Source organism: Bombina bombina, chromosome 2, assembly GCF_027579735.1.
Source record: "Bombina bombina isolate aBomBom1 chromosome 2, aBomBom1.pri, whole genome shotgun sequence".
Taxonomy (NCBI): domain Eukaryota; kingdom Metazoa; phylum Chordata; class Amphibia; order Anura; family Bombinatoridae; genus Bombina; species Bombina bombina.
Window position 1 is genome coordinate 729,214,714 of NC_069500.1, and position 23,299 is coordinate 729,238,012.

General features: G+C 38.2%; 1 protein-coding gene across 1 annotated transcript in view; it reads left to right on the top strand.

The window, feature by feature from the left end:
- SRP72 (signal recognition particle 72) overlaps positions 1 to 23,299 on the top strand; it is a 130,413-nt gene that overhangs the window by 12,861 nt on the left and 94,253 nt on the right. Inside the window, exons 4-13 of the mRNA XM_053700023.1 lie at positions 9,305 to 9,428; positions 9,544 to 9,687; positions 9,963 to 10,074; positions 10,429 to 10,460; positions 16,439 to 16,563; positions 16,652 to 16,709; positions 21,169 to 21,300; positions 21,411 to 21,539; positions 21,930 to 22,002; positions 22,164 to 22,228. Coding sequence (XP_053555998.1) covers positions 9,305 to 9,428; positions 9,544 to 9,687; positions 9,963 to 10,074; positions 10,429 to 10,460; positions 16,439 to 16,563; positions 16,652 to 16,709; positions 21,169 to 21,300; positions 21,411 to 21,539; positions 21,930 to 22,002; positions 22,164 to 22,228 — 994 coding nt within the window. The remainder of the gene's footprint in view (positions 1 to 9,304; positions 9,429 to 9,543; positions 9,688 to 9,962; positions 10,075 to 10,428; positions 10,461 to 16,438; positions 16,564 to 16,651; positions 16,710 to 21,168; positions 21,301 to 21,410; positions 21,540 to 21,929; positions 22,003 to 22,163; positions 22,229 to 23,299) is intronic.

Below are 23,299 nucleotides of genomic sequence, written 5' to 3' on the forward strand. Positions count from 1 at the left end.
AAGAGAGTTGTCACACTTTAGTTAGATGTATGTATTGGGAATCAATAATGACTTGCATCTTTAAGAACCACAAACACAGCTTTTCTGTCAAACTAGGATGACATGTGCACCAAATCAGTTACTGATCTTTTCTTAATGTAAAAATGTTCTCACTATTCTATAAGTCAGTGGAAGATATCCACATCATGCAATGAGTTTACACGTGTTGTGGGACCAATACACAAGTGTTCAACTCTGCTTTTTGTAGGAGAGAGTTAAAGTGAAGGTAAACTTAATAATTTTTAGTTACTATATTTGTAATCATAATGTAAAACATTGGCACTTTCATTCATGAAAGGCTTTGCAAATGCTTTATTTTTTTAAGAATTACCCTTTCATGTTATCAGATATTCTGCCTTTCCTCTGCCGTTAACAGATACTATTTTTCTTACTTCAGTGATGATTCAGGCTGTAGCCAATCGTATTGCGTCCCCTTTGGCGTCCAAAACCAGAAACGTTATTTATTTGCTGGACACCCAAGGGGGCGCAAAACGTTTGGCTACAGCATGAATTGTCACTGAAGTAAGAAATATAGTATCCATTAAAGGCGGATGATTGTTTAAAAAGATAATCCCTTTATTACCCATTCCCCTCTTTTGCACAGCCAACATGGTTATATTAATATACTTTTAACTTCTGTGATTGCCTGTACCTAAGCCTCTCTTGACAGCCCCCTGAACACATGACTATTTATGATCTATTGACTTGCATTTTAGTCAATTGGTGCAGTGTCCGTCACAACTCCACAGGAGAGAGAACAATGTTATCTATTATAACCCACATGAATTAGCAGTCTCTTGATGTGGAAAACTAATTTAAAAAGCATGTGATAAGAGGCTGTCTGTAGTGACTTAGAAACAGGCAGAAATTTAGAGGTTTAAAAAAAAAGTATATTAATATAACAATGTTGGTCTGGGGTATGGGTAGTAAAGGCGTTTATCTATCTTTTTTAAACAATAACAGTTTTGGTGTTGACTGTCCCTTTCATGATTCAGATAGAGCATGTAATTTTAAACAACTTTTCATATTACTTCTGTTATCAAATGTGCTTTGTTCTTAGGGGGCGCCCCGCCAATCCTCTGGCATTCACCCCAATTGAACCTTGGGGGAATAAGGTTTACTAGGGGGTCTTCACACCCCTTGAACCCCCCAGGCAGAGGCAAATATAGATAGTGAAGATAGGCGCTAATGCTGAATTACAGTGCCCATCTGATTGGCCCGTGTCTCAGTGAGAGACAAGATGCACAACCAAATAGATGAATGGTTCGGCTGTAATTGGATATTCCTGACGACTTGGAGACAGTGGCAGTGTTTTGCAACATTATTTGTAGCTTTTTTATACAATGTTGCAAAACACTGCTGCCATAGAGTGCTTAAAGTGAATGTAAAGTTTCATGAATGAGTGCCCCGTTTTTAAAAATACTATTAAAAATAGGGGCACTTTCATTCATTAAACTTTACATTGCAGCTGGGGGTTTTTAAATACTTTTTTTTTCTTTAGCAAACCCAGACCGGCGATACTCCGCCCTCAGCTCCTCTGTATTTTCCTCAGCAAAACCAGGTACTCATTCATTTAACTTTACATTCACTTTAAGACACGTGCACACTCCTGAGCTCTTATGAGCCTACCAAGTTTTACATTTCAATAAAAGATACCAAAAGATCAAAGCAAATTTGATATCAAAAGTAAATTTTAAAGTTGTTTTAAACTGCATGCACTATTTGAATTGTGAAAGCCTAATTTTGACTTTGTGTTTTTACAGTTGTTACTTAAAGGGACAATAGATATCTGTAAATATAATTTGTAGAATAAAGACCCGCACTCACTGGACTTAAAATACAGTGAAACAATTATTTTACACATTAAAGAATCGTTTCACTGTATTTGAATTCCAGTGAGTGTGGGTCTTTTTTCTACAAGTATTTATCTTCATTAGACCTTTTGGAATATATATATATATATATATATATATATATATATATATATATATATATATATATATATATATATATATATATATATATATATATATATATATATATATATATATATATATATATATATAACAATTTCCAGTTCAGCCCACCGATAGACAACTCGCCTGGGTGCAATGATACAGCATCAAATAAGAAACAAGAGAATGCACTCTCAGGACTTCTTCAAAAAAACAATTTAATGGAACGTTTTCGGGGGTTCACAACCCCTTCATCAGCATACAAAATACAACTCATTTATAGTGTTTCATACAAATTAAATCACACCAACCTTAGTGCCTCTCCAAAAAAGTGCGCCAATATTTCGAGCTTGGAACGCATCTTGCGTTCCACAGTGCTGTCCGAAACCGGAAGTTACATTACATCACTTCCGGTTTTCGGTCCCAATATACAATCGTAAACTTATTCATAAACTTATTCAATCTACATGTCTGAACATTCTTGTGTGACATACTAGTGTAGAGAACTTCATATAGACAAACCTGTGGAACATTGCCACAAATACCTAAAATTGTGTTAAATAAATATTAGAAAGTGTTTGTGCATCGAGTTGGCATGGTGGCAGTAACCAAGGTAATTGTATACAATGTAAATTACCCAAAAGTGCCATTACCTGTGTTAAGTTTAAAACAAAATACCAACTGGACAGAACAAAGATTTTCTTAATGTGCAAAACAGCATAAATTCATGCTGAATATGCTCATTACAATGAAAATAATAATAATAATAATAATAATTAAAATAATAATTGGACTATGTATCAGTACGTGTGATTGGAATGACATTTTCTAAATAAGAAACAAATGGAATGCTGCAAATATGGATGTAAAAAAATTAGAGTGTGACATCAATATGATATATGGGTAACTTGGACCAACTGACAGTTGGCATGAATATTACTTCAATCGATATGCGAACAGATAGATGCATAAAGTGAGAGGAATATATAATGAAAGGAATATGTGGGATATAGTAGGGCTGTACAAATTATAAGCTGTACCGCTGGGGCATCACATCGTGTTCATATAAAGTAAATTTGGCCATCGGGCGGTTATAACATACATCAGCCCAAATATAGATGCAGATGAATATATATAATGGCTGGGAAAATGTATAAGGGTGGTAACCTTATTTTAGATTTATAGCCTCAAACATGGCAGCAAAGCTACCTATATAACAAGATAGAAGGGATAATAATAAGGACATGTAGCTCATATATACAGTCCCACCATCAGAAATTTCTCCAAGTGGGTATAGTAGTATTCATATCCGCTATAAGACTGGTGGTGCGTGTTTGAACAGTGGGTAATTGCACAGGGCAGACCAGGCTTCCACGGAGAAGATGGAGACAGATGTCCCCCCTTGCTCCGTGCCGTTAGGTGCACAACACTTCCCCCTAAAAATAGGGGCAAATGAAATGTGTACCAAAAAACGGAGCCACAGTGTCCACCTGACATACCCCAAGTATGTAGCACCCCAATTATTGATCACATAAGGCTCTTAAAGTCCGGCATGGTATTCAAGCCGCCTGGTTGTATCGTGCCCAGTCTGAACATCCACTGGGCCTCGCGTTTCAGAAGTTGCTTGTTCCGGTCGCCCCCCCGATCCAATGGGGGTATGTGATCAATTAGAATGTAACGGATGGAAGACACTGAATGTCCCTTTTTGGCGCAATGTCGCGCCACTGGCTGCTCAGAATCTCCTTGTTTGAGTGCAGTCCTTATGGCGTGGCGATGATTTGCCATACGCTCACGGAGTGTGCCAGATGTTTTCCCTATATAGAAACAGGAACATGGACAAAATAATAGATATATTACGTGAGTGGTAGTACACGTAATAGAGTGCCTGATAGAAAATGTTCGATTTGTGTGTGGATGATGGAATACTTTGGTACCCACTAGGCCATTACATGTTGTGCAGCCTAAACAGCGATAGGATCCCTTGATATTCCTTTTGTTCCCGGTCAAATAACACTGCTTGGGGATCCGTTTTCACCAATAGATCCTTAAGATTGGTCCCCCTCTTGAACCCAACCATAGGTTGTAAATTGTGAGTGAATGTGAGCTTAGGGTCTGAAGACATAATTGGCCAGTGTTGGCGAAGAATCTGGCCAACATTTTTTGTCGCTGGAGTGAAAGTGGTGGATATAATGAGCTTATCACTTGTGTCCCTTTTGGGTTTAGGTAAAATCAAATCCGTCTGTGTTAATGTTGAAGCGGATTCCATAGCGTCTTGAATTACCGGGATCTTATATCCCCTATTCTGGAACCTCTCACCCACTCCTTTCAATTGGGAGACCCCAGTTTCGGCATTAGAGTTATTACGCATTGTTCTTATGCATTGTGATTTTTACTATGCCTTTTAGTAGGGCTGGGGGATGGCAACTATCTGCCCTTAGTATAGAGTTGCGGTCAGTGGGTTTATGGTATAATGTGGTTCCTAGATTATTGGAATCCTTGAAGACTGTTAAGTCCAAGAAATTAATGGATTGAGAATCCACTGTCATCTTAAACTTAACATTATTGGTAGTGTTGTTATACACTTCAAACCATTTGTGGAGTTCCTCCAGGCCCCCTCGCCACACCAAGAAGATATCATCTATGTATCTGTAATAACAAATGATGGATACATTCGGCGTGTTCCACAGATACATGTTTTCGAATTGTGACATGTAGATGTTGGCGTACGAGGGGGCCATGGAGGAACCCATGGCTGTGCCAGCGGTTTGTAAATAAAATTTACTCTCGAACCGAAAATAGTTTTTAAATAGACAGTATTCAATGAGGGACAGTAAGTATTCCACTGGGGGACCCTCATAAAGGGGGTTTCCCGTGAGATGTTCTTGTATGGCTTTAAGTCCATCAAGATGGGGTATGATAGTATACAGACTGTTGATATCCAGAGTGACGAGCAAATCGTCTGGCTGGATGTCAACAGTCCGTATCTTACGAATGAAATCATTCGTATCCATAACGTAAGACCGTGTTTCCCTCACCACTGGCTGTAATAGTACATCCACATATTGTGCTACAGGCTGGGTGAGTGACTCCCTAGCCGACACAATAGGACGGCCCGGTAGGTGGTCTAGTGTTTTATGGATTTTGGGGATTGAATACAAAATGGGTATCTTGGGATGTATAGTAGTGCAGAAATCACGAATGTGCTCAGTTAAGTACCCTTGTTCAAATCCCAAATTAATCAGTTTGTCAAGTTGTGTTTTGAATTGTATGGTAGGGTCAGAAGTTAACAGGTTATATGTCAGGGTATCAGCCAATTGTTCCAGGATGTCATCTCTATAATCATTATAATCCAAAAGGACAATGTCCCCGCCCTTATCGGCGGGCCTGATGACTATAGAGGAATCATTCTGGAGGGTTTTAATGGCTTTAAATTCATCTCTGGAGAGATTATGTTTCCACAATGTGTCTGTTCTTGCTGTGTCCAAATCTTGGGTTATCAGCCTCAAAAAGGTTTTAGTACTTGGACTGCTATTAATGGGCTCAAAAGAACTGGGTACTTTGCATTTAAGTTCAACGTGGGACTTCAGTGATGGCGAATCTTTATTTTGAAAAAATTCCCTAATCTTAAGGGATCTATTCAATTTGTAAAGATCTAGCTTAAGGTCAAATTCAGATACTGGGGTGCTCGGCACAAAGGATAAACCTTTGTTAAGAACTTTGCGCTCACTGTCAGTCAAGGTGTGTGTACTCAGATTAACAATTATGTCCTCTGTCGTGGTCGTCTGGGGGGTCTGTGTCTGATGCCCCGCCCGCCTGATGTGGGGTCTGTGATGCCTCCCCCTCCCCGAGAACGTGTTGTTACCCCTAAAAAATGACTAGGGGTTGAATGTGATCTGGGTTCATGTAAGGAAAATTGGTCCTGATGTCTATGTGGACCAGGTGGAGTGAACAGAGTACCAGAGGGATTCCTTTCGGTGTCAGTGGAGTCGTCCCCACTCGTATCTACCGTATCAAAGTGTACCCGTCTGGTTCTATGTCTCCTCCTGGTCTGATTCCTCTGTGTAGTAGTCAGCCATTTATACACTTTTTCCCTGAGTGTAGTCACTGTTAACAGTCTCCAACTTTTTGTTTTTAAATGTAATTAATTCACTCTGGTATTTGTCAATTTGCAATTTAATTTTTGATAACCAATTTTCTTGGGTGTCACTAGTGAGTGTGATATTGTGTAAAGATTCGAAAGTTTGTATTTCTATCCTAACTTTGCTTAGAATTACAGTGACCTCCTCTATAACCAATAGTATTAGGTCTAAAGAGCACTTGTTTAAAATGAAACACCATTTCTTTCTAAATTCAGGGTTATCACGTCCAATAGTAGGTACATTATGGACTCTAAATCCGCGGGGGATGTGGCCTGTTCTATAATAATCAGACAGATAGCTGCCATGTAACGCTAGATCAACCTCTCTTTTTTTTTAATTTAAACAAAGTGTAATACAAATTAACTGGGGTCTCACCAATAGTTTTGGAGATGGGTGCGAACAAAATCCGGTCAGCATCATCTGAGGTATAAGATACAGTGCCTGTCTGTGCTGCCACGGCCTGGCAAGTCAGATCCTCCACCTGGATGTTGGGATCTAGGGTGTTAATATCCTCTGCTCTCGGTTGTGATGTCATGCTGGAGGTGAGCAATGAATAGTGTACAAATGGAAAGAAAAGTATCTGGAAAATTAGTTCACAGCAGCCAAAGTCCAAGCACAAAAATACTGAAAGCACAGAAGGAATTGTGCAGCCCAGTTGTGAAAGCGCTGGAGATGTAGATAAATGAGGTTAAACAGGGGGGTTCCACTGGTCAGAAGATAAATAGTAAACAATTTCCAGTTCAGCCCACCGATAGACAACTCGCCTGGGTGCAATGATACAGCATCAAATAAGAAACAAGAGAATGCACTCTCAGGACTTCTTCAAAAAACCAATTTAATGGAACGTTTTCGGGGTTCACAACCCCTTCATCAGCATACATAACAGACAAAATACAACTCATTTATAGTGTTACATATAAATTAAATCACACCAACCTTAGTGCCTCTCCAAAAAAGTGCGCCAATATTTCGAGCTTGGAACGCATCTTGCGTTCCACAGTGCTGTCCGAAACCGGAAGTTACATTACATCACTTCCGGTTTTCGGTCCCAATATACAATCGTAAACTTATTCATAAACTTATTCAATCTACATGTCTGAACATTCTTGTGTGACATACTAGTGTAGAGAACTTCATATAGACAAACCTGTGGAACATTGCCACAAATACCTAAAATTGTGTTAAATAAATATTAGAAAGTGTTTGTGCATCGAGTTGGCATGGTGACAGTAACCAAGGTAATTGTATACAATGTAAATTACCCAAAAGTGCCATTACCTGTGTTAAGTTTAAAACAAAATACCAACTGGACAGAACAAAGATTTTCTTAATGTGCAAAACAGCAAAAATTCATGCTGAATATGCTCATTACAATGAAAATAATAATAATAATAATTAAAATAATAATTGGACTATGTATCAGTACGTGTGATTGGAATGACATTTTCTAAATAAGAAACAAATGGAATGCTGCAAATATGTGACACCAATATGGTATGAGGGTAACTTGGACCAACTGACAGTTGGCATGAATATTACTTCAATCGATATGCGAACAGATAGATGCATAAAGTGAGAGGAATATATAATGAAAGAAATATGTGGGATATAGTAGGGCTGTACAAATTATAAGCTGTACCGCTGGGGCATCACATCGTGTTCATATAAAGTAAATTTGGCCATTGGGCGGTTATAACATACATCAGCCCAAATATAGATGCAGATGAATATATATAATGGCTGGGAAAATGTATAAGGGAGAGCCTTATGTGATCAATAATTGGGGTGCTACATACTTGGGGTATGTCAGGTGGACACTGTGGCTCCGTTTTTTGGTACACATTTCATTTGCCCCTATTTTTAGAATCAGGGACGTGCACTCATTGGAGGCAGGGGAAGCAGTGCCTACCCTGCCATATGTGGCTAAAGCTTAATTAAATTTGAATAAAAAAAAAGTCCCCCAAAAAATATTTCCCCCCCATGTAATGCTATGGAGAGGCAGGTACAGGAACTCTTCTCTCTATTGCAGTACATGGGTCAAAGGAAAAGCTGTGCTGCAGCGCCACCTGTGTTCTGTCAATATATTAGCAGCAGAAATTGGTACCAATAGGAGACACCCCTCTTGATGCCTCCTAGCAAGAGAAGGAGATATAGATTAATCAGAAGGAGGATGCAGTGAGCAGGGTCATGTGACACAACTGGAAGCTGAGGTAGCCTAAGAACAGATGACACCAAGCAGAAGAGTAAAGTAGTATTCTACATCTCTTTTGATTCACAAATTGTGTTCAGATACAGCTCATTAACAGGGGGGGGGGGACAGTAAGTGAGCATAACCCAATACTGACAGGAAGGTCTTGAACACCATATTGCAGCAGCTGTGTTGGCAGTATTGATAACTTGTCCTTTGTTTAAAATTTGTATGGTACATTATTTCTATTTTTACAATACAGTAGTGAGTAGAGAAGAGATTGTGTATCATTCTAATTGCTTAGTAACTGGCACTGTATCACAGAATTGTGTGAGTGTGTATGTGAGCAGAGTGTGTGTGGGTGTCAGTGAGCAGAGTATGTGTGCTTTATTCTCCAGGTAATCAATACATTTCCAATGAGCTGGTACTTTAGTGCAGTGTTTCTCAACAATGGTCCTCAAGTTCCTCCAACAGGCCAGGTTTTCATTATAGCTGAATCAGTGCACAGGTGAAGTAATCAGCTGATCAGTAACTCAGTGGTTACTAACTTGCTCTCACCCATCACCTGATTATGTCACCTGTGTACTGGTTCAGCTATCATTTAAACCTGCCCTGTTGGGGGTACATGCGGCCCTCTGTACATGTGTTTCTCCGGCGTATCATATCTAGTGCCTCACCAGCCTCTGACCTCACTGCACGTCACTTATATATATATATATATATATATATATATATATATATATATATATATATATATATATATATATATATATATATATATATATATATCTATATATCTATATATCTCTATCTTATCTCAATGCCGGAGGCTTTCAATAATTCAGTTCATGTAGTGACCTAGTTTGTCATTTGGAGAGGAAAATGTATTTAAACTATATTAATTTTCAGAATACAATATACTTTTATCTTTTTAATTTAGTTCTGTCTTCTTTTTCTTTCTATCTTTTTCTTTCTAATGCTAGTGAGGTAATAGCTTTTGAAAAGGCGTACTGTGAATATCGGTTAAACAGGATTGAAACTGCATTAAAAACCATAGAAACTGCACCTCAAAAAACAGATAAACTTAAAGAATTGTATGGACAAGTGGTGAGTATTTCTCTTCCATATTTTTAAGACTTGTTGGTCCCAGCTTTGAAATTTGAATGAATACTTTTACCCAACATTAATTTGTGGGGTTTTTTTTTTTTTTTTTTTGTTAAAGCTTTATAGATTAGAACATTACGAAGAATGTTTAGCTGTTTATCGGGATATTATTCGCAATTCCCAAGATGATTACGACGAAGAAAGACAGACAAATTTATCTGCTGTTTTGGCTGCAATGAGTTTATGGGAGAACAAGATGCCAGTAAGTTATTTGGTATATATGAGTAATGTGCTAGATTATGATGTCACACGTTTAAATATTATGCCATAATTTTCCTTTGTGGTGAGGATTTGCTAATTTTACCCTTGTAAAGCTTGCAGCAAAAGAGAGACAAATCTGCAGGTATTAGCTGAGTATGCATAGTACAGTGATTAGAAAGATATTTAAATAAACTTATTTTTAATATCTGTTCTACAGGGCCTTCTTATTTTACAATATTCATACCACATTCAGCCTGTATTTTTTTTTTCTTGTAGGATGATTTTGATTTGCAGGAGTCATCCTATGAACTTTGCTACAACACTGCCTGCACTCTAATAGGTCAAGGAAAGCTGAATGAGGCCATGCAGAAGCTGCAGGAAGCAGAAGGTGCGGTCACTAGAAGTCTGTTATTTAAACATCAGTTTTTAAATTTTTATGTATTAACCTTTCATGTGTTCCATAAATGTTGTTGTTTAATGTCCATGCTTTTGGGTCCTTAGAGAAAGCAACCTGTTTGTATGCATATAAATATGTGCCCTGTAAATCCATTTGTTTCCATATAAAATTGTATATAAGCACCGCAGCAAAAGGTTAAAAACCCAGTGATTTGTTGATTTGTTGCTGCTTGGCAACCAAATTGGGGAATGGTGCCATTTAGCCGTATATAACATCCCCCTGAATAAAATGTACTTGTTCAATTGGTTTTGACCGCATCTCAATTTTTATCCTCATTTCTTTTAGAACTTTGCCGACAGTCCATTTCAGAGGATACTGTAAGTATATTTTTTTCATTTGTTGGTACCAGTACAGAGTGCATAAAATGTGCAGTATACAAGTAATAACATTACAGCTGTTCTGCAAGTCAAATTTTAACTTTCATAAATAGAGCATTTTAAAAAAACCTTTCCATTTTACTTCTATTATAAAGTTTACTTTGTTCTTTTGGTGTCCAATGTGGAAGAGTAAATCTAGGTAGGCTCATAGGAGCTCAGGCGCATGCACGTGTCTTAAGTACTCATATGAGCCTACCTAGATTTACTCTTCCAAAATGATACCAAGAGAACAAAGGAAATGTGATAAGCGGTAAAGTTGAGATTTCCAAATGGATATTAGGATGAGCATGCTTAATTTTAATTACTTTTAAAGTATCTTTAAATGTGTGAGTTGATCAATAAACAGTTGAATGTAACTGGGAGAACGTGTGTGTAAAAAATGTAACATGTATGATTGTTGCCCCCTCAAAAAAAAAAAAGCCTTAAAGGGACAGTCAACACCAGAATTTTTGTTCTTTAAAAGAAAGATAATCCCTTTATTACCCATTCCCCAGTTTTGCAAAGCCAACACATTTAAGGCTGTGACACACTGCAAGCGGAGCGTCGCGAGGCGAAGCAGCTGCTTCGCTCCGCATCGCTTCTGAAGTTCAGATATTTCATCTCTGAGCACTCAGCTACGCGATCTGATGCAGCAGAGTGCTCAGAGATGAAAAGGCAAGACACACGGAGCACGCACAGCTGCATCTACACGCTGCGCGTCGCTCTGCTTGCAGTGTGTCACAGCCTTTATAATAAGACATGTTTTACTTCTGTAATTACCTTGTATCTAATCATCTGCTGACTGCCTCCTTATTTCAGTTCTTTTGACAGACATGCATTTTAGTCTGTCAGTGCTCACTCTAGGTCACTTCACGTGCATGAGCTCAATGTTATCTATATGAAACACATGAACTAATGCCCTCAAGTGGTCAAAATGCATTCAGATTAGAGGCATTCTTCAAGGTCTAAGAAATTAGCATATGAACCTCCTAGTTTTAGCTTTCAACTAAGAAGAGAACAAAGCAAAATTGGTGATAAAAGTAAATTGGGAAGTTGTTTAAAATGACATGCTCTATTTAAATCATGAAAGTTTTTTTTGGACTTGACTGTTCCTTTTAAATTAGATAATTTAAAGTTCAGGTTTAAATTAATGGGAAATATCTATATCTATCCAGCATGGGTCCTCACAGGACTGGCCACTTCCTTGCAGATGAGACCCCCTCATAGGCACTCTTGGATACAAAACAAGCCTTTATTAGCATACAAAATCCATGATTTTTTTTTTCAGATCTAGCAGAGGAACCTTTCCCAAATAGAATAAACATACATTGTGTAAAAACAAACCTTCACCCCGTGATATATAATATTATTTATATATATATATATATGTGTATATATATATGTATATATATGTATATATATATATATATATATATATATATATATATATATATATATATATATATATATATATATATATATATATATGTATATATATATACACACACACACACACACACACATATATATATATATATATATATATATATATATATATATATATATATATATATATATATATATATATATATATATATATATATTAGACCGGCATCAACAATATAAAATGGACTTTCACTTCTATGTATGCATGAGCTTAATGCTTCCTATAATGTGGTAGAGAACATATACATATGAGTCCATTTTAATAAAAGCAGCTCTAATCAATTGCTGGGTTAAGACCCTTAGGAGTCAGTGCCCAAGTAATAAATCCATCTGGATTCCAACCTTAAAGAAAAGCGCTCTCTCAGGATCGAACAACAGCCCGATAGCTTGTACTAAGGCGATTTACCACCTGTGAGCAGGTTCTTTTTAGCCCAATAGTACTTTCCTGAAGTATATCAATCTGATCCTGCCAAACAAGGCCAGTCCAGCCCCACAATACCAGGCAATCCCTTTCAGAACTTTGTCCAAAAAATATATATGTGTATATAAATGAGAGATTTTGAGGTCCCTAGACTAAGATTATCAAGCAATATAAATAGCAAAATATTCTATAGTCAACTTCACGAAATTTTGCTGACCACAAAAATACCAAGATTTGTTGGATTTATGCCACCTATTCCCTGAATTGGAACATTGAGGCCTTTTCCAGCAGGGCCCTTGACACCCTCCCCAGATACGCCAGTTATAATAGTCAATTATTAGATATCAAACCACCAACGCATAGCTGCACTTATAATGGAGAAGGCTCAGAAGATGATACATCTCTTACAGCAAGATTTGTATTGTCAGCTAGAAAGATGTTTCTCAGACTTATCTGACACTCTAGCAATTCACTAAATGGCATGGAGTAAGGAGTCATATTGACAGAGCAACTCTCTGAATGCCTGCTAGTGCTACCTCAAACAATCGCAGCCTAACGGCTTTATTGTTGATTGTGGAGACATAAATCACGGGCTCTACCTGGATCACACTTTACCGACCACGCCACATAGAGATCTGATGATCTGGTAATCACCGGAATTTCCATAGCAATGCCGGAGCTCACTTTGCAGAACTTGTCAACGCAGCAACTTTCCAACCCCAAACCCCCTCATGGACTGTGGAGGGGGGACCGACTTTTGCAGCTGGGTTCCGGAGCTCAGGGCACTGACACTTTCACAGGAGGATCTAACTACTACAAAAACAAGTCAGGTCGATTGACATTTCATTATTGAAATGATTTGTTTCTCCAGCTATAGAGCAGGCTCCTAGAGGTGCTCACGTATTTGTGGAGGCCTCCTATGGAATGTGGTTGTGGACTCTATTATACAGACTTGGCATTGGGTAAACCACTTTTCTTATGTTATTCATGTAGCCCTTCTGGACTTTCCCACTGTAGATGTCCCAGGGTCTGGAGATATCCTTATGTTAATGACTTTGCCCCCACTATAAGGCCATATCACCAAGTGCTCACACAAACCTTTATATATCCTTCCTCATGTCTCTGTCATTATGCACATTTAAGCTATCTGCAAGCCATCAGTCTGTTTTTTTTGTTGTTTTATATGTAGCTATTCTCACTAGTATTTTATTAATTCACCACTATAATCTATTTGCTAGTCTATCAAATGTCACTAACATGGATAAGTTATTTTTATTTTACATCCTGCTTCAAAGAATGAGACATTTGCACCAGAAAATGTTATACTTACCCATACTGAATGTTATCTTAAGTTTGTGGTCTGTGTTTAGACTTTTAATGGCGATCACGCCAGTTTATTTGGTGTCCTCTTTATACTTAAAATAGGAGGTATCACTGCAGATAGTGCGGTATGCTAATCTTCATCTTTAAAATAAGAATGCCATTTTATAGTTGCATAATTTATCGCTCCCTACTTTGCTTTAGCAATGTACTAGTAGATTTAAAGCCTAGCGTTGTAAAATCCCCTTTGAAATATTCTATTTTTTCTATTACTCATAGCATTTATTTTAACTTACTAGATCCGTAGCCGATATGTTAACTAGGCTTAGTATTATGTTTTGTAGGGAATGAGTAAGTCATATCTTCTATCAGTGGCTATATATAATCAACCTGATTATAGCTTGCTTATTTAGGCTGTATTATGTATGTCCAGCTCCCTCTGATCTCCCCATAGGAGGTAGTTCTACATACTAGTGTATGTAACTTGTCATTGAGGATAACTATATCTTTATCCTAAGGTGAGGGATCTTTACACTACCTGTCATCTGGGTATAGGGCCCGTACCAGGGTGACAGGGTACATATTCCCAAGCTTGCAGAGTTACGTTTTATACGGCAAGTTTACTAATTAATTGTCTGCCATCTTATTTTACTTTCCATTTGTCTGATGATGAGCCCAAGAGAGACCTTCTTAATAGCGAGCCTTACGATAATAATACCACACCAATAATTGCCCAGACGTGACCCCCCCCCCTTCCAACATTCTAACATTTATATCCCTATAGAGCCAAATATGAAGACGCTGTAGAGGTGTCATATATACTGACTTGCTTGCGTCATTCTAAGCAAATTAATGGATGTACGTATCATTACCCAGCTTTCGGTCTGGGATTTTGCAAGAGCGACTTTGGTCCGCTATTTCCCCATACAGTTATACTGGAATAATATAAATATATCCTTTTAAGATTCCTATTTGTTATATTGATTGTATACATGTTCAACTGCATATTTATCATATTTATGAGTGTCTGACCTTTTCAACATTAGATATTACATGTAACTTATACGTGATAACAAATTGTACCTCTCAAATAAGAGAGTATGTTTTTGCCTGCGATAGGTTTGCATAAAAGTATCATCCTATTCGGCAGCAAAACATAATAAAGAGGTTCTATCGAAAGACCTGTTTATAAAGTTAAACTTTAAGGTATCAATGTCAGTTCTGTTCTGGTTTGTGATATAATTGTTAAATATGAAGATACTATATTTTACAGTGAAGTTAACAAGATTTATGTTATTGATCTATTATTTTATATGTTTGGCAAAATGTGCAACATACTGATGTAACTTGATTTGAGTTGTGTGACTTATCAATATCTTAATAAAATAAAAAAATTAAAAGATTTTGGAATTGGTTTTAAAAACAGAGTTTCACACTATAAAAAAAGAACATCTGTAGGGCTCCAACTAACGATTATTTTCATAATCGATTAATCGGCCGATTATTTTTTCGATTAATCGACTAATCGGATAAAAAGAGAATCAATAATAGTTTTCTATGTTTTAAATAAAATCCACATAATAAGTGTTACATATATAAACTTCAGACTAAAACTTTACATTAACACAACTGTTTCTTCAATTTTTAAGCAGCTGAGCACAGTTTTATAATTAAACAAAACAAAACCACAAACTGTTTGAAAAGAGGTAGAACTAGAAAGAGTTAAACTATCACTGTTAATAACATTCTGTTGTTCACTCTTTCAGAAACTTTGCATTGAAATGCAAACATCTCAACATGTCCACATGCTTCTGGTTAAGGCTGGTTCTTTGTTTGCAGCTATACTTCCTGCAGCAGAGAAAAGGCTGTTGAGGTGTATAAGTAGGGTTTTGCCAATTTCACCAAAGTGGGATATTTATCTTTGTTAGCTCTTTACCAATGCCAAGTGTTTTCTACCTTGGCAAGGGGCCTCTCAATAAAGTAACCCTTGATTTCATTCTAACATAAAAATATCTTGAATATCTATATGCAATGGTAAATAACCAGCTATAAGGTTAGGGAAAATAACGAATATATACTTATAAAGGTTAAATCTGGTGCATATTATCACAATTTATTAAAAATATAAAAAAACAATAAAAAACAAAATCAGAAGCGCTAAGTACTGTATATCAATAACAGGACAAATCCTTACACATTTATTTATACAGTACATATAATCAGCAATAGCAAGCAATACGCTAATAATTGTGCAAACAGATAATAGTGCACATCAATTTAAATAACTCCCATCAATCTAGGGGCAAGGTGTAAACAACAAGCTTGGCACTATATCATGAAAAGCATAGTTCCAAATCACCAGATTTAATATAAACAATCCAAATGATGACTATTATATCTGGGTTGCACATAAGCCAGGAGTAATTGTAAACTTATACTGTCCTGAAAAAGTGAAAAGTAAAATGTCTGTAGACGTCCTTTAGGTTAAGGACATAACCATAAAACAAAATACCATGTGCAGGAGTTCATTGGAGTGAAGCAGCTGGTGTTGTGCACAGACCAACTAATTGCAAACCAACTAATCGATTATGAGATTCGTTGACAACTATTTTCATAATCGATTATTATTGATTATGACGATTAGTTGTTGCAGCTCTAAACATCTGTACAGTATTCTTTGAGGATGGTTTGCAGATATATGTGTATATTATGGCTCTGTTGATCTAGAAAAATGATTAACCTTTCTTTGCAGGACTTATCTGAAGAAGACATTGATGCAGAATTGGCTATAATTCATGGGCAGATGGCATATATTAGGCAGCAACAAGGCACTACAGATGATGCCCTCCAACTCTACAATCAAATAATTAAGTTAAAGTAAGGATGTCTGGTTTTAACCTTCTTATAAATTTCTACATTTTCATGTTTGTATTTTCTTCATTACTCTCTTACATTTTATTTACAGACCCACAGATATTGCATTGCTGGCTGTTGTGGCAAATAATATTATAACCATTAACAAGGTATATATCTATATTCCTTAGTTTTCACTATTCTTATAAACTGTAACTTATTTCCTTCTTAATATGAAGAGAGTCCACGGCTTCATTCCTTACTTGTGGGAATACAGAACCTGGCCACCAGGAGGAGGCAAAGACACCGCAGCCAAAGGCTTAAATACCTCTCCCACCTCCCTCATCCCCCAGTCATTCTTTGCCTTTCATCACAGGAAGTTGGCAGAGAAGTGTCAGGATTTCGGAGTAGTTCCTTATGGAGGGTAGTACTCTTCGAGATGGGACTGGAGTTTTAAGTAGTCTTGTCAGCCTCTCAGTGAGAGCATTGATGATAGTTAGTCTGGAGATGCAGGGAGAGTCTTTCTGCGAACCCATCCAGACTCATTAACAGCTCCTTAAGTAATTAGCGTTTACAAGATTCGCTGCCTGCTTACTTCACTCAAGTACATGTCAAAAGCGCTGCTTTTTTCATTGCTTCAGATTCCCGACCAGATGACTGCGAGAGGAGCTTTCCCAGCTATTTGGGGTGTAAGGTGCCAGTTGTTTTTCCCTTCTATAATTTGATATAAGACGAGTTATGGAGGGTTCTGATATTTTAGAGTGGAAACCTTCCGATACAGAATTTTGTACCTGTGTATATTGTGAGGAGGCCCGGGTAATCCAGCCTGCTCAATTATGTTCTGTATGCCGCAATAGTGTTCTCATCAACCAATGTTGAGATATTAGAGACCACTGAGCCCGTCCGCCTCTGAGGACTCTTCATCCAGCGAGGTGTGTTCCCTTGGTTCTGTTTCTACATACGCAGTTTTCCCAAGCTTCGACCCCCCCCCCCCTTTCGCCTGTAAGGGGTTTGTTTACACCAGAGGTTACTATGCACTACCGCATCGCCATCTCTTCGGCCTTGGCAAGGTTACCTATTCCTACTACGCACAAGCGAGGGATTTGTCTGGGCTCTCCTGCCCGAGGACAATTTAGATTGGCACGCTTGCGTTTGTCTGAGAGAGGTTTTGGCAATGTTAGAGATTTCCAGGACTGCTCCGTCAGTTGACTCTCTGTACTCTAAATCAGAAAACGATCTTAACTAGACGAGTGGAGGATGGAACATTCCTTGTCGTTTTGTTTTATCGTTTATTTATAATCCCAGTTCCAAGCTTTATTGGGGATTGTACCGTATAACAGGCAGGACCTGTTTTTGGTTTTCACTCTCCTTTTTTCTTTGTTCCATACCGGATAGTTTTTTGGGTGTTTTTTTTTAGCTCTGGATTGTTTAAGAAACTCTTCTTAGAAAGAAGTTTTGTCACATGGGATTTTTGACCCTATCGACTTTAATGGTCGAGAGGTTGGAGCCTTCTGGTGGAAACCTATATTTTTTTTTTTGCTTCGGGTGATAGTTCCCCCGATATTTTAGAGGACTTTTAAGACTTGGAGCTTAATTAATTTGATGTCTCAGTGGTTCTAGCTTCACTGGAACATAAGAAGTTTTCCTTTTTAGCACGGGAGTGTTCTGGAAGATAAGCTGTATCCTAGATGACAGGCTAGGCCTTTTGTGGATACTAGTTAGGTTTGTTTCCTTTGTTCTTCTTAGGAAAAATTAGTTTTTTTTCTTCTAGGTTCAGGAACAGCAGGCCCATCTGTCCTAGTTAACAGGCTGGACCTGTTTAGGTATTATCTGGGATGGGTGCTTGATACTGAATCATATGGATCTAGGGGTCCTAAAGACCGGAAATAGGCATCTTTTCTGACCACTGGTCAGAGAAGACTAGGGACCTTTGGAGTCTTTGTCCCAGTATATTTATTCCGCTGTTGGTGCATACGCTATTGGGGGAGGGTCTTCCCTTCCTACATGGCTTCTATATATGGAGGAGCTTATCGGTTCTTTTGCTGGAGAAAGTAAGGTTCTCCCTTCCTCTCTTAGCAATAGTATTTTTCAGTATACTTTTCTGATCCTTCTTGGGATCTGGGGTTTCAGGCGGCAGTATCCTGCTTCCAGATTTTACTGTAGTTCCCGGGTCTCGAGTTTTCTGGTTTTCTTACCTTCCCCTGCTAGAGATTTTTAAGGGTTTTCTCGTGTCTTTTCGATCCCTTCTGGTCTTTGACGCAGGGGTGGTGAGTGATGGACACTGCCGAGAGTTTGGCATGATGGTGTTTCGGCCTTAGACAGTCTTACATGGAATACCGGTGGGGGAAATCAATTCTCAGTGTTCTGGTCAGATCTCCTTGTTCTGAGAATTTTTTCTCTTCTCCCAGAAAGGTTTTGACCTAGTCACTTTCTTGTCCGTTGGAAGAGTGTGTCCTAGGGAGGTCCGTGGGTTGGGAGTTTCCTTCTGTTTATTCCTTTGGTTCCTCAGTGAGCATTCTGCTTGGAGGATTTGGTCTTCTGGGTTTGTTCCAGTTGGGACCTCTTAGTGAGGAGACCCTCTTTTACAGAAGGAGAGTTCCTCCTGCTTATCGGGGGCATCTCGTGTTTGGTGGTGGGCGGAAGCCCACGTCGGCTCAATGCCGCCGACCCGCTCTATGAGCATACTCTTCAGCAGGACTAAGTGCCCTAAGGGATGGCTACCCTGCCTAGCAAGCTGAAGGCTTGGAGTTTGAATCCTGCTGGTGCAGTCCTTTTTTATGATTTTCAAGACGCAAATTAGCTCCTCCTGCTTCTGTAGCAGAAGGTGGGTTTGAACCCAAAGGGGGCTCCAGCATTTTCAGCCTGAATATGCTAGAATTCTAGCTTTCCTTAGAGGGTTTATTTTATTCTCCTTATTCTCTTCAGTCATATCGTTCTTTGTGGTGGAGGGTCGATCTTAGTAGGAGCAGATGTCATTGAGACGGTTTGCTTTGTTTATATTTAAAGTTATGTCGCAGTTTAGGGGCTTTGCCTCTATGGACCTTGTTCAGGTATCTGCAGTCCAGGATCCTTGTGTTCTTCACATCCTGGTCTCTCTGAGGCTAATTGCGTGGAATTGTTCGCTTAGTCATAACCAAGAGAGTTTTTTTTCTGATGGAGTGTTGATGCTCTCGGCTTATTTCATAGGCTGGTATATATTCGCTTCTATCATAAGGGGTGCAAGACCTACTTCTTATGGTATGTAGAGCGGAGATTCTCCTGGCATAAGGCCAGGTTTTTTTATGGGTTCCTTTCTTTTCTCCAGGATGTCCTGGGGAAAGGGTCCTCTGTAACTCCCTTAAAGGATAGTTTCGGTCCTATCCATCTTACTGATTGAGAGGCTCACAGAGCTTCCAGATGTCAGTATTGTTGAGGCCTGTGTTTAGACTCCTTACTCCTCTCTGGAGTTTACTTCTTGTTCTAAGTTTTGCAGATGGCTCCGTTTGGGCTTCTGCATGGAGTTGTTAAATCTTTCTGTCTTGAAAGGTTTTCTTTTTTCTAATGGTTATTGCTTCAGCGCACAGAGTTTCTGAGTTGGCTGTTTTGCAAGGTCAGGACCCTTACCTAGTTTTTTTATTCATACGGCTAGGGCTGTTCTCTGGGTTGGTTTTTCTTCCTATGATTGTTTCATATCGCAATATCAATCAGGAGAATGTGGTTCCTTCCTTGGCTCCTAATCCTCCTCCTTCGAAGGAGGGGTTATTTCATAACTTGGATGGGGTTCGGCCCTTGAAGTTCTATCTTCAGGCTACAAGGGAGTTTTTTTTGTCAAACTTCTTCCTTGTTTGTGTCTATTCTGATAAGTGTAAGGGGCTCATTGCTTTGGCCACTTCCTTGTTTTTCTGGTGAAGGAGCTTGTTCGCTTAGCTTACAGATTCAGCAAGACGCAAGCCTCCTCAGAGGCTTAAAACTCATTCATCTAGAGCTGTGGCTCCCTCTTGGGGTTTGAGAATGAGGCGTTTAGCATTCAGAATTGTAGGGCATCTACCTGGTTCTTCCTACATATTGTTTTCAAATTTTTACTTATTTGACATTTTTGGCTTTGGCTGAAGCAGCTTTTTGGAGCAGGGTTTTGCAGGCTGTGGTGCCCTCAGAATAGGGTCCACCTATCTTTTTACCCTCCCGTTCATTCAGTGTCCTCTAGAGCTTGGGTATATGTTTCCCACAAGTAAGGAATGAAGCGGTGGACTCTCCTTATATTAAGAAGAAAAACATAAATTATGCTTACCAGATAATTTCCTTTCCTTCTGTATGAGGAGAGTCCACGGCCCCCGCCCATATTCTCTGTTGGGCGGACCTAAAAAAATTTTTGTTGTTCTTCTGGCACCTTTCTACCCTGATGTTTCTCCTACTGTTCCTTGTTCCCTTGGCAGAATGACTGGGGGATGAGGGAAGTGGGGGAGGTATTTAAGCCTTTGGCTGGGGTGTCTTTGCCTCCTCCTGGTGGCCAGGTTCTGTATTCCCACAAGTAAGGAATGAAGCCGTGGACTCTCCTCATACAGAAGGAAAGGAAATTATCTGGTAAGCATAATTTATGTTTTTATGACTACGTAAAAAGTAACTATCTTTTTATTATTATTATTATTTAAGGACCAAAATGTGTTTGACTCAAAAAAGAAGGTGAAACTAACGAGTGCTGAGGGAGTGGAGCATAAGTTATCTCAAAAGCAACTACAAGCTATTGAATTTAACAAAGCTTTGCTATCCATGTATACAAACCAGGTATGAAACTTCAGAATTCTATTCTTTAGGGTTTCTTGACTGTGCTCTTTTTCCAGATTAGTTGTAACTTTCATGGAACTAATCTATTATATTTTTTTTTAATAAATCAGGCAGATCAGTGTCGGAAGTTATCCTCCAGTTTACAGTCCCAGAATCCTGAACATTTATTACCTGTGCTCATTCAAGCTGCCCAGCTTTGTCGCGAAAAACAGCATTCAAAGGCTGTAGATTTGCTTCAGGTAAACTTGGATTGATTAGAACAAATCATACTAGCTGATAAGTTTAAGTCTCATTTTAATTAACGCATAACCTCTTTCAAGGATACAAAGAGCATGTCTTGCATAAGGAAAAACAGTCTTGGTTGCAGAAGAGAAAGTTAGATCTTAAATCTTCTGAAGTGTTTTTTTAATTAAATTTAAAAAAAAATGATTTTACTTTTTTAACAGAAGGTAATGGGTAGATTTCTTCTGATGCATAAAATAAAAGGGATCACGTGCAGTCTTTGTATAAAGAAATAATTATGTGTAACTAATTTATAGTGTTGATGGCCGTCGGCCATTTCATGTTTGTTTTAATTAATGAACCTTAGTTTGCATACCAGTGACTGTTAATTTACGTTATGTCCTTAGGAATTTGCTGATCAGCATCCAAATAACTCTGCTCAAATAAAATTAACAATGGCACAACTGAAAATCGCTCAAGGTGTGTATTCAATGTTGAATGGCACATAAAAATTCTAAGTGCTCTCTTTTTAAGGTTTTTTAATTATTTATCTCCTTTTTTTTTATTTTATTTTTTTTATTATAAATAAAGCTTGTTTGATTGCTAATGATTTTTAATTGTTCTCTTGCTTCTTTTCTTAGGTAATGTGACAAAGGCCTGTCTAATACTTAGAAGCATTAAAGAGCTAGCGCATACACCTGGTATGGTGAGTATTCTTTGAGTCCTCTAAAAACCATTTTGAAAGGCTAAATAAATATACACAATGCAACTACCATACCAGTACTGGAAGATTATTTTAATTGATTGTGCATCTAAGATTTTTTTCTGAAGTTAAATCCTAAAATAAATAAGTTTACATGTAGACAATATTTCTTCTGTTAAGTGTGATCAGTCCACGGGTCATCATTACTTCTGGGATATTACTCCTCCCCAACAGGAAGTGCAAGAGGATTCACCCAGCAGAGCTGCATATAGCTCCTCCCCTCTACGTCACTCCCAGTCATTCTCTTGCACCCAACGACTAGATAGGATGTGTGAGAGGACTATGGTGTTTATACTTAGTTTTATATCTTCAATCAAAAGTTTGTTATTTTAAAATAGCACCGGAGTGTGTTATTATCTCTCTGGCAGAGTTTGAAGAAGAATCTACCAGAGTTTTTGTTATGATTTTAGCCGGAGTAGTTAAGATCATATTGCTGTTTCTCGGCCATCTGAGGAGAGGTAAACTTCAGATCAGGGGACAGCGGGCAGATGAATCTGCATAGAGGTATGTAGCAGTTTTTATTTTCTGACAATGGAATTGATGAGAAAATCCTGCCATACCGATATAATGTCATGTATGTATACTTTACACTTCAGTATTCTGGGGAATGGTACTTCACTAGAATTACACTGTAAGAAGTACATAAAGCGGTTTAATAACTAGAAATTATGTTTAACGTTTTTGCTGGAATGTAAAATCGTTTTCATTTGCTGAGGTACTGAGTGAATAAATGTTTGGGCACTATTTTTCCACTTGGCAGTTGCTTAATCTTTTTTCTGACAGATTCTGTTCTCTCTCACTGCTGTGTGTGAGGGGGAGGGGCCGTTTTTTGGCGCTTTTGCTACGCATCAGATATTTCAGTCAGCAGCTCATTGTATTTCCTGCATGATCCGGTTCATCTCTACAGAGCTCAGGGGTCTTCAAAACTTATTTTGAGGGAGGTAATTTCTCTCAGCAGAGCTGTGAGAATTATAGTTGACTGAGATAAAAAACGTTTATTCTGTAATTTGTTTC